The sequence below is a fragment of the Rhinatrema bivittatum genome, chromosome 1 (assembly GCF_901001135.1).
Source record: "Rhinatrema bivittatum chromosome 1, aRhiBiv1.1, whole genome shotgun sequence".
In the NCBI taxonomy this organism is placed as follows: Eukaryota; Metazoa; Chordata; class Amphibia; order Gymnophiona; family Rhinatrematidae; genus Rhinatrema; species Rhinatrema bivittatum.
Genome location: NC_042615.1, coordinates 427,388,033 through 427,400,590, shown reverse-complemented (window position 1 = coordinate 427,400,590; position 12,558 = coordinate 427,388,033). Strand labels below are relative to the sequence as shown.

Below are 12,558 nucleotides of genomic sequence, written 5' to 3'. Positions count from 1 at the left end.
TTGGCGTGCTTGCAGTTCGCGACAGACTTTCAGGGTCAAGCCATTCGAATAATGTCAGACAATGCAACAACCAGTGGCTTACATCATTCGGCAGGGAGGAACCATGTTACCACTGCCATTAGCAATGGTAACATGGAATAGACTTAGTTTTTGGGTACTTGCCAGGTTCTTATGGCCTGGATTGGCCACTGTTGGAAACAGGATGCTGGGCTTGATGGACCCTTGGTCTGACCCAGTATGGCATTTTCTTATGTTCTTAACCAAGAAGCCAGCAAGAGTAGATAGAAATAGCCTAACTTATGGAATGGGCGTAAGGATATCTCCAGATGATCTCGGTCTCTCACATTGCAGGAAAAGACAATGTAAGGGCAGAATGTCTCAACCTGGAGAGTCTGGACCTGGGAGAATGGGTGTTGTCAGACAAGACATTTCAGCTGTTAGTGGATTGCTGGGGCCTTCCGTTCCTAGATCTGTTGGCGACTTCTCGCAATGCAAAGGTTCCTCACTTCTTCAGTCACAGGAGAGATTCGAAGTCCTTGGGTATTGATGCTTTCATTCAAGTTTGGACGGAAGACAAGCTGCTATGCCTTTCCCCCTGTTGGGCAGAATATTTCGCAGGATTGAAGGCCACAGGGGGATGATGCTCCTGGTGGCATCATCCACTGGACTCGTGGTGGAGATTCCTCTTCGTCTTCTGCTGCACAAGAATCTGTTGCAGCAGGGGCCTGTCCTTCATGAAGATTCGACTTGATTTTGTCTTATGTATGGCCCTTGAAAGGGCTCGCTTGTTGAAGCGTGGTTGTTATTACGTGGTGATTGCCAGCTTGCTACATGCTCAGAATTTCTCCACTTCCTTAAAATATGTGTGAGTTTGGCGAGTGTTTGAAGCTTGGTGTGAGGATCGAGGTGTTCTTCCTCATTCGGAGAAGATCCCACTTATTTTGGAATTTTTGCAGGATGGGTTAAATAAGGTGTTGGCCCTTAATTCCTTGAAGGTACAGATTGCAGCTCTTGCCTGTTTCGGAGGCCAGGTCAATGGTGAATCCTTATTGTCTCATCATGATGTGGCTCGTTTCTTGAAAGGAGCAAATCATCTTCATTCTCCCTTGTGGTTACCGGTTCCCTTGTGGAGTCTTAACCTGGTGTTGGATTTCTTGGTGGATCCTTTGTTTCGACCGCTGCGTAACCTTTCCTTGCAGCTATTCACTTTGAAAACAGTGTTTCTGGTGGCGATATGCTCTGCGCGCCAAATTTCCGAGCTGCAGGCTTGTCTTCCGGGAGCCTTTTTTTCAGGTGACTCCAGGAGTGATACAGCTGCGTACTGTTCCTTCCTTCTTGCCTAAAGTGGTCTCGGATTTTCACTTGAAACAGTCCATTTTCTTGCCGACATTGGATAAGGGAAAAGATGCAGAAGAGTTTCGCCGCCTGCATCCTTTAGATGTCAAGAGACATGTAGTGTGGTATCTGGAGGTTTTTAAACCTTTCCGAAAGATTGATCGCCTGGTTGTCCTTCATGGTGGAAGGAAGCAGGGTGAACCGGTTTTGCGGGCTACAATAGCTCGCTGGATTAAGATCACTGGATTAAGGAGGCAATCACGGCCACGTATGTGGAGGCTTAAAAGCCGTTGCCTACTCAAGTTAGGGCTCATTCCACTATGGCTCAGGTAGTGTCATGGGCAGAAGTTAGATTGTAGTCTCCTGACAACATTTGCCGAGCTGCTATGTGGTCCTTACACATTTTTTCCAGGTATTATCGTCTGGATGTGTAGGCTCGGGAGGATACAGCCTTTGCAAGGGTGGTATTGACTGGACCATGGGCAGCATCCCACCCTAGTCGGGAGTAGCTTGGGTACAACCTGCTGGTCTTGAGTCCATCTGTCTGCATGCTAGAAAAGGAGAAATTACTACTTACCTGATAATTTTGTTTTCCTTAGTGTAGACAGATGGACTCAGCTTCCCTCCCTTGGCTGCTACATGGTTGATTTAATGGTCCTCCTGTGGGGCTATGTATTCCAGGTGTTTATTGGTAAGTATTCATCCAGTCCCTAGATTGGGGTATATACATTCGTTACCTGAGTTCATTGTTTCCTGTTGGTTGAGTACTGTAATGGTTGACTGTTTGTAATCAAGTTTTTTGCTAGTCTATTTACAGTTGCTTTTGAAGAGAATACTGGCAGGCTGATGTTGTTGCAGGAGTATATATACTTTGACGTCAACTTGTTCCATTTCCATCTGCTGGCCTAGGTGTATAACTCACTAGTCCTGAGACCATCTGTCTACCCTAAGGAAAACAAAATTATCAGATAAGTAGTAATTTCTCCATATACAGTAAGAAGATAGGGCTCCTTTTGAATGGGTTGCACTCTCATGCCATCTTCTTGCTTTACAACCTTCATTTTCTACCTCTAGTCTGGAGGATGATAATTACTTTTGAATGACTAGTAAAATGTTTTACCTAAGGTAGGCTGCTATGCAGGAGAAGGAAAGGACTAACATTGGGACTTGGGAAGTTCATATACTAAGGCAAAATTCTAAAGGTTTTGATTAAGGGAGCTGCCGTGAAATCATGTTTCTGCCACCACTATTGCATTCTTCATTTAATACATATTCATTGCATTGTTAAAAGAAGGGGACTTGGTAGCTGTGGCTAATATAAAGAATTAGGTGTGCCTTATCTGGCATAAAAGGAAGCAATCCACATTAACCCTTAAGGGCACATAGTGTAAAAGGACAGGGAAATGCATTTTGGCTTAGATAATTTGATTTGTAGGAGTGGTACATATTGAAGATCCAACTTTGTTATGGTTAACCTGTAAAATCAGTGATTTTTTTTATTTTTATTTTTTGCAAGAAGTTCTAAATTAAATCCCTTGTTTCAGGAAGAATAAAGGGAGTATCATGTTAGCCCACTAAAATTCTCATTATTACAAGAAAACCACGAACATAGTTTGGTAAAGATACTACCTTGAAAAGGCCTCATGAATGAATCATCGTCTCAAAAGTTTACATCCTTAAACAGCTTTTAGACTTAAAGACACAGCATTTCAACCCAACTGCCTTTAATATCCAGCATAATGAAAACTACTACCACTGATTTACAGAGGCATTTGTTTGTTCAAAAGTCACAAGAAAGAATAGCTTTATCACAGTCAAGCAGAAATGTGCCCAGAAGGGGCCCTGGAGACTTCTTTATTTCTCTTTGTTTCCCTTGAACAGAACATTCATGACCAATTGTCTTGCACAAATACAAATATCTTAGGACTTCTAAGTTGTGAATTTACTAGAAATTAAGTACAAATTGAAACAAAAGTTTTTTTTCTTTATATAATCTTGTATTATATCTTGCAATTATTCATTGGTTATTTGTAGTTAATATCTTATTTGTAAGAATAATCAGCTACAACTGGCAGGGCTTGATTTCAAACCAACATATGGAAAGTCCCAGGCATAACATATATTTTTGATATTTTATACCAGGATTCATGGTTTAAAATCTGGGAAAACTCTGAAGGAATTTCGCGGTCACTCCTCATTTGTTAATGAAGCTACTTTTACTCAGGATGGGCATTATATTATCAGTGCCTCCTCAGATGGCACAGTAAAGGTAAGCTGTCTCTGCACATCACATTACCGGAAACATTTTATTGTAGCAAAAATATCTACACAGTGTGTGCTGGATGTGTTCTGAGGGAAACGCAGATTCTGAGTATTGTTAGGGAGAGAGGTGAAAGGGAAAGGAGAATTTTCCAGGCATTTGCAGTGAGCTAGTTGCATTTCACTTTTTCTTTGAGCTCCTAAAAGTAAAATAAAGGAAAATCAGTGAGAGTGAATAGCTTATAGACTTTTTAGTACAAAAGTTTAGCATGCATCAGATTGTGCTTACCCTGTTGAATATTTTGCTTTTATGCTACTTGTCACATTGTTGAGGAAAATTCCTGCTTTCTTGGAAGTTGCTGCATTGGCAAGAATATCTGTGTCCAAAATGTGCCTGTCAGTTTTGCAGTCTTCTGTGCTCCATAGTTTTAGTTAGGTTCAGAAATGACTAAAGGTTCTTCTAGTTCATCTCCAGCTAACTGTTGCCCATACCTGAGGGGTATTATTTGTTTGTTTTTACCATAAATATGAACCTTTGTTTTTAGATTGTATTTTGCACAGGAATTTAACAGTATTTATTCCAACAAGAACAAAAATATTTACTATGAAAAATGAGTGGGGTTTTTTCCACAGATTTCTTCTGTTTTTGTTGTATTAAATATTGATAAATTCCAAGGCATAATAAAAACTGAAAATGAAGGTCCCCTGACCATCAAACTGTTTGATTATAGCATTATAGCTTGACCTTTGACAATAAGTGAACTTATTTCTCATGCAGTTGTGTATGTATTTTTTGACATGAAACTGTTAAAATTAAGGAAATCAAAAAGAGCAAATCAAGTGCTGGAATCTCTAGCCATAATGATGTGAATGATATTCTGTTTGTTCTGTAGATCAGCTCTTTAATCAGGGGTGGACACCCTATGTACAGTAATGGTACTTCCAAAGAAATGTATAAAATAGAATACAGTCAGTCATTCAGTTTTGTCAACATCCCACAGCCACTTTCTCAGAGAGAGAGATTGGTTTAGGCTTTTGCAATGGTAATACTTCACTGATGAACATTGTTATTGAAAGTTTCTCCAAGAACAAGCAGGATGGTAGACCTCACACACAGATGACATCAACAGACTTTGACTTGCTGCACTGAGCATGCCCTATACCATGCGTCCACATGGAGTCCTGCTTCAGTTTCTCTTTTTCCGTGGTGCTGCAGCATCACGGTTTGTGAGCCCCTTCGCTTTTTTGGCCTTTTCTGGGAAATATTTCCTCTTTTTCGCTTAATGCAATTTTCTTTACATCCTGCTTTTGACGCTGGGTCCCTCTCAGTCCTCCTCATAGCATTCCTAGTTAAGGGTTTTCAACATTTATTGGTAAGTTTCCTTTCATGGTCGATTCCCCGTGGCGATGGTGCTTTGTTGCCAGCCGGCTATTTATGCCCGTAGCCATAGATTTTGATCTTGCCTCCCGTTTATTTAGTCCCGTCATGGCCGTATCCGGATTTAAGCGATGCCCTCTGTCCCCAAGGACCATGTCCATCACTGATCCTCATGATGAATGTGTCCTCTGCCTGAGGCATCGCATGATGTCTGGGGTTGACACAGATGCATCCAGATGACCCTGAAAGGTTGTAGACTTCGACTTGACAAGATGGAGCACCTCTTCGGGTCAAAGAGGTCCGAACCATTGGCATCAAAGGACCATGAAGCTGCACTGATGGACACCAAGCCATTGACATCGTTGGGACTGTCTGTGCCATCGGCTGATTGAGGTACCAGAGACTGACCATCATCTGGCCCCTCCAGGCCGAGGACATCTGGATCATCGTCATCGGCCTTGACACTGAGGAAAGACCATGTCGAGCATTGAGGGAAGTCGAAGAAGCATAGGCATCGATCTGCATCGATACACGATGCCAGGCTTGGGGATGCCCCTGAAGCGACTCGGCAGCGAGGAGTGCCAGTCCTCCATTGGTGCCGGGATCTGCTACAGTCTTCATTGGTCCAGGTGCCAGTCACTGATCCTCCTCTCTGTTCTGAAGAGGAACTTGTCACCCTTCCTTCCTCCCAGTTGGTGTTGGCATAGGCAATGTTTGGGAAGGAGCTTGAGAGGCAAGTATGTTGGTCCCATGCCACTGAAGCCAGCACCATCCGTCTTGGAGCCACTGTTGGAGAAACTCCATGCGCTCATTGGCACATTACTGACCCAGCTGGCTTCAGTTCCCAGGATGTCGTCTGTGCCCATCGAGGCATCGCAGCCTCCCCCTGCTGATATGGTGGTCGTGGCTGGTGGTTCAGAGGAGGAAGCTCCGACTAGGCTAGCTGAGACGCCAAGGCTCGCAGCCCTTAGTCCAGCCCCGCCATTGTCTGCACCTTTGCATGAAGGCCAAGCACCCCTATCTATGTCAATGAGGATGAGGGCTCCTATGAACTCTGGAAAGATAACAGTGCAGTGTCCTCAACCGATGGCTCTGAGGGTCTCTCCTCAGACCCTTCTCCTCCAGGGGAGCAAAGGAGGTCTCCACCTGAGGACCTAACCTTCGCAGGTTTTATGTGGGCAATGGCGAAGGCTATCCCTTTTCAGTTACTGACAGAGGAGGATGCCAATCACAAAATGCTTGAAATCCTCCAGTTCATGGAGCCTCCTAAGGAGGTCATGGTGGTCCCGGTGCATGATATCCTTAAGGAGATACTGCTGAGGATGTGGAAACGCACCCTCACGGTGCCTCCCGTAAATAAGGCTGACAACATTTACCTTGTCCAGAAAGCTCCAGGGTTCGATAAGCGACAGCTTCCCCACCAGTCTGTGGTAGTTGAGTCTTCTTTCAAGAGAGCCAAGCAGTCTTGGACTCATTCCTTGGCACCCCTGGGACGGATCACAGAGTGAGGGACACTCTTGGGAGAAACAAATAGAGGGAGTAATGAAGATACTCTAACATGCATTTTACGCTTTTCTAATCTATCTTTCAATTTGTCTAAAATATTAAAGAGAAATTGGGAAGCTATGTCATTTCTGCCATGATTTTAAGTATAGATAAATTCATTTTGCATATTCCAGAGATAGGAATATTTGTGAAAAACTTCTTAAATGTTCCCTGAAAGTGAATTGACTCAATTAATAATAGGAAAAAAGTGACCAGTAATTATTAGTGTGGTCATTGTATTAGCTGTGTTAATATGCATGTCACTAAGGAGTTCCAGAATACTTTGGATCAAAAAAAGTACTTCCTAAAAGATTTTTTTAATTGCAGAAGTAATTATGTGGTTTATTCCTTAGTTTGTCCATGTGCTAAGGTATATATGGGGAAAACAAGAGCTATGCACACGCGATTGGCAGAACATAGAAGTTGCTTGCGCTCTAAAAAAAAAAAAAAAAAAAAAAGTCACAGCACAATTATTCCGCATTGTTTGAAGTTCAATCATGATTTTAAGCATATTACGTGTACCATCTTAGAATATGTTCCAATAGATATTGGAAAGGGAAACAGAGACCAGATTCTGATGAAGTCAAGCAAAAAGTCAAGGCAAAAAGTAAAAAAAAAAAAAAAGTCAAGGCAAAAAGTCAAGCGGAAGAGAGGATTGCCAAGGAGATAAAGAATGGTGACAAAACATTTTTCAGATACATCAGTGAAAAGTTCAAAGTGGTATAGTGAAATTGAAAGGTAGAAAGGATCAATGTGTGGAGAGTGATGAAGAAATGGCAGAAATATTAAACGAATACTTCAGTTCTGTGTTCACTAAAGAACACCCTGGAGAAGGACCATCTCTACTTAACAAGAAACTGGGGGGGAGTGGAGTAGATGAAAATCCATTTACAGTAGAAAATGTATGGGAAGAGCTGAAGAATCTGAAAGTGGACAAAGCCATGGGGCCTGATGAGGTTCATCCCAGAATACTGAGGGAGCTCAGAGATGTGCTGGCGGGTCCACTGTGTGACCTGTTCAATAGATCCCTAGAAACGGGAGTGGTGCCGAGTGATTGGAGAAGAGCGGTGGTGGTCCCGCTTCACAAGAGTGGGAACAGAGAAGAGGCTGGTAACTACAGACCGGTTAGCCTCACTTCGGTGGTGGGGAAAAGTAATGGAGTCACTGTTGAAAGAGAGAATAGTGAGCTATCTACAGTCCAGAGAATTGCTGGACCAGAAGCAGTATGAAGTCACCAGGGGAAGATCCTGTCGGACAAATCTGATTGACTTTTTTGACTGGGTAACCAAGGAATTGGATCAAGGAAGAGCGCTTGATGTCATCTACTTGGATTTCAGCAAAGCTTTTGATACGGTTCCACACAGGAGACTGGTGAATAAAATGAGAAGCTTAGGAGTGAGTGCCAAGGTGGTGGCCTAGATTGCAAACTGGTTGATGGACAGAAGACAATGTATGATGGTAAATGGAACTCTCTCTGAAGAGAGAGCGGTTTTAAGCGGTGTACCACAAGGATCGGTGTTGGGACCGGTCCTGTTCAATATCTTTGTGAGCGACATTGCGGACGGGATAGAAGGTAAGGTTTGTCTATTTGTGGACGACACTAAGATCTGCAACAGAGTGGACAGAATGAGACGGGATTTAAGGAAGCTGGAAGAGTGGTCGAAGATATGGCAGCTGAGATTCAATGCCAAGAAGTGCAAAGTCATGCATATGGGGAGTGGAAATCCGAATGAACTGTATTCGATGGGGGGCGGGGAAGGCTGATGTGCACGGAGCAGGAGAGAGACCTTGGGGTGGTAGTGTTTAATGATCTGAAGTCGGCAAAACAATGTGACAAGGCGATAGCAAAAGCCAGAAGAATGCTGGGCTGCATAGAGAGAGGAATATCGAGTAAGAAAAGGGAAGTGATTATCCCTTTGTACAGGTCCTTGGTGAGGCCTCACCTGGAGTACTGTGTTCAGCTCTGGAGACCATATCTACAAGGAGACAGAGACAAGATGGAAGCTGTACAGAGAAGGGCGACCAGAAAGGTGGAGGGTCTTCATCGAATGACTTGTGAGGAGAGATTGAAGAATCTAAATATGTACACCCTGGAAGAAAGGAGGAGCAGGGGTGATATGATTCAAACTTTCAGATACTTGAAAGGTTTTAACGATCTAATGACAACGTCAAACCTTTTCCGTCAGAAAAAAATCAGCAGAACCAGGGGTCACGAGCTGAAGCTCCAGGGAGGAAGACTCAGAACCAATGTCAGGAAGTATTTCTTCACGGAGAGGGTGGTGGATGCCTGGAATGCCCTTCCGGAGGAAGTGGTAAAGACCAGAACTGTGAAGGACTTCAAAGGGGCATGGGATAAACACTGTGGATCCATCAAGTCTAGAGGACAAGAATGAAGAGGGGGTGGCTCGCGGGAATGAAGGCTACTACCTGGAGATAATACCCTTTTTCAATATACATACACATGGTTAATGCGACTCCAACATTGCTCTAAGCTTCAACGGTAAGAGGAAATGTGGGGGGGGGGGGGGAAAAAAGGATTTGCATTCACAAAAAAGCGGGGTGTAGCTTGCTTGTTACGGTGGTTACTACCCCCAAACCAAATAAGCCTGATACTTTACTTTCAATGCATATCTAGCATAGCTCTCTGCTTCAACGGCAGGGGAGAAAGTCTGATACTTCACTTTCAACGCATAGCTCTCTGCTTCAACGGCAGGGGAGAAAGTCTGATACTTCACTTTCAACGCATAGCCAGCATAGCTCTCTGCTTCAATGGCAGGGGCAATGTAGAAAAGAGGATCTATATATTGAAACAACCAACAAGGACTGAATTACATAGTCGAGTAAACAAAAGCATGAGTGTAGCTTGCTTATTGAGGCGGTTACTACCCCTAACTAAGCTACATATTCAGTTAGATGCAGTTCCAACACTGCTCTCTACATTAATGGTGGGGTGGAAGGGAAATAGAACTAAAAGGTAGTAAGAGCCAAGCGTAACAAGTAAGAGGAAAAAAAAAAGTGCATAGCTTGCTGGGCAGACTGGATGGGCCGTTTGGTCTTCTTCTGCCGTCATTTCTATGTTTCTATGAAGTAAGAACAGAGGTGGATTTTTAAATTAGTTTGGAACTCTTAGGTTTTAATATTGAAATTGATTGGAAACAGTTTCTCTGAAATAATTGTTTGATATATATATATATTGAGATAGTATCCTGCTGTACCACGTATCTGTGACATCATTAATGATACATTTTGGGGATGTATTTAGACTTTGTCAAATTAAGATATCTTTGTATAAAACTGATTATTTCCTTTACTTAAAAAAATGAGTTACAATTTGATTAGGTTAAGATATTAAGAGAACCAGTGAAAACATAAATTTGTAACCAACGTAATGACATTTCATATAACTGTTTTTGTAGGCTTGTTCCATTAGTAGTTTTGGTGCCATTTTTTTTATATAGAGAAACTGAAGGGTGCTGAAGCAGCGGTTTATAAGGAGGGTTTGAGTTTCAAAAATGGATCCACAAATGTTATGTATAAGTTTTAATTATATGTTTGAGGTAAACTATAGATAATCACAAATTAATGAAGCAACTACCTCTCCTAAATTTAACACGTAACAAAGGAGAGAGGAGAATAAGCTCACTCAGTACATCTTAACACACAATCGTTTTACATAAACTGTTTTGCTCAAAGTGACTAACTAGACAAATGACAATATCATACGATGTTTATGCTCAAATGATGTAATCTGCAGCCTCTCACCGCGCAATGGGTCGCAGGCTGTTATCAGCTCACAGAGCTTGGTTTTTGTAATCATTTACCATCATTTGTCCACCCACCAACTACCTTTATTTAAACCATTTCCTTAACTATCTTATCAAAAGAATTTTTTATTAGTGATTTTTAATTAGAACAGAACGTTCTTCTAAATGTCAAATCCAAAAATAGAATACTTAGCCGTCAGTATTTTTCAGACCAGCCACTCCGGGCTTTGCTGTTAAATTTTAACCAACCCGACATGAATCACGTTTCAACTGAAGTATCAGTCTTCTTCAGGGGAGATATAAATTTTCAATTCAGGCCAATATATTCTGTGTACCCTAAAAGTTAAAAAATAAACACAAGTTTAAAAATATACTCAAAGCAGACCTCACAGCCATATCCTAAAATGAAACATAATGCACCCTATTGTCCTAATAGTAAAGAATACAAAACTAAATATTCCACTTACCCGGACCGAGTTTAAAGGTCTCTTTATTGGGATACAAAAAATGGCGCGTCAGCGTCTCAGAGGTTCTTTGCTAGCGCCCTCACTCTATATTTAAGCACATCCCACTTGTACTAACCACCGGAAATCCGGAACGTATAGCCCACCACAACTGAACTCCAATTCCCACAGTGCTGTTCTCTAAAAGCGCCAAAGCTTTTAAAACACTGACCAGTCGATGTCTTTGTTCAATCCATATGGATCCACCGTGTTAAAGAAATAAATCCACTTTTGTTCTCTTTGAAGTAAATAACCGTCAAAGTCATCTCCACGGTTCTTAGGTAGAGGTTTTTCTATCACGGCAAATCGTAAATCATCAAATGTATGAGTGTTAGCAAGGCAGTGTTGTACTACCGGCGCTTCAATCTTGCCGCGTGTGATGGCACTCCTGTGCTCAATCATGCGAATCTTCAGACAACGTTTTGTTTTGCCAATGTATAGACGGGGGCATGGGCACCATAACCCGTAAATGACGCCTCTGGACTCACAATTGGTAAATGATCGTAACTGAAATTTGCCATTGGCAAAGAATGGTAAAACTTTACCAGCATAAGATTGAGCACAAACAGTGCAACTCCCACAAGGGAAATGTCCTTTAATCACACTGTCTTTTAACTGTCCATCCATCTTTTCATCAGCGAAATCCGAGTGGACAATCATGTCTCTCAAGTTCCGTCCACGCTTGAAAGCAAATCTTGGAAGTTCATTCAATTCCTCATGCAAATGTAGAATGTGCCAAAATTTTTTTATAATATTCTGGACTTTATATATTTGTGACGAGTACGGCAAAACACAGACCACCCTATTGGTCACTGGTTGAACATTCTTAGGTAGGAACAGTAAATCTCTATTTATCCAACGTGCTCGTTTGTAAGCCTTCCTAACAATCTGAGGCGGATAGCCTCTTTGTTGGAAATTCTGGCTCATCACTTGAGCTTTTAATTTGTATTCTCTCACATCTGAGCAAAGTCTTCGCAGTCTCAAGAACTGACCATAAGGCAGGTTATTGCGCAGATGGTGGGGATGACAGCTGTCATATCGCAACAACGTGTTTCTATCGGTAGGTTTTCGATAGATAGAAAATTCAAATCCCCACGAACATAACGTGATTGAAATATCCAAATATGCAACTCGATTCTTGTTAAAGTTGTACGTAAATTTCAAGTTGTCATCACACCTTTCTAACCATTCCATAAATACTGCAAATTCGTTATCCTCACCCTCCCACAGCACCAGGATATCATCGATATATCGTCTCCAAAGCTTTATGTGATCTTTGAAGGGATTCTCTTTCAAAAATTTATCTTCAAAGTTCCCCATGTACAAATTCGCCACATCTGGCGCCATCGTGGCTCCCATCGCGACTCCTTTTTTTTGTAGAAAAAACTCATTATTAAACATAAAAAAGTTTTGTTCCAAGGCTATTCGTGCCAAAGCTAATATGAATGTAGCTGGTATGCGAGATGACACTCCATTCAACTTCTGCGCTATAATCGGAATAGCCTCTGACTGCGGAATATTCGTATATAACGAAACCACATTGATGGTAGCTAGCGCCAGGCGATTGTTGGGGAATAACTGCGCGGTTAAAGACTCCAACTGAAACATCAAGTCGGATGAATCCCTGACATATGATGGAAGTGTCTTAACCATTGGTGCATTTTGAGGTAAACTATATACACGTGTATTTATATCAGTAAGACTGTGTTTTTAATTTTAGTTGAATGGTGATTCATAAATTGTCTTGATGTAGCTTAGCGAAACATGTGTTAAG

General features: G+C 42.0%; 1 protein-coding gene across 2 annotated transcripts in view; it reads left to right on the top strand.

Annotated features, from left to right (window-relative positions):
• The window catches only part of SMU1 (SMU1 DNA replication regulator and spliceosomal factor), a 133,162-nt gene that overhangs the window by 86,334 nt on the left and 34,270 nt on the right, over positions 1-12,558 (top strand). For both annotated transcript variants that reach the window (XM_029604061.1, XM_029604066.1), the window contains one exon: positions 3,478-3,604. In XM_029604061.1, coding sequence (XP_029459921.1) covers positions 3,478-3,604 — 127 coding nt within the window. The remainder of the gene's footprint in view (positions 1-3,477; positions 3,605-12,558) is intronic.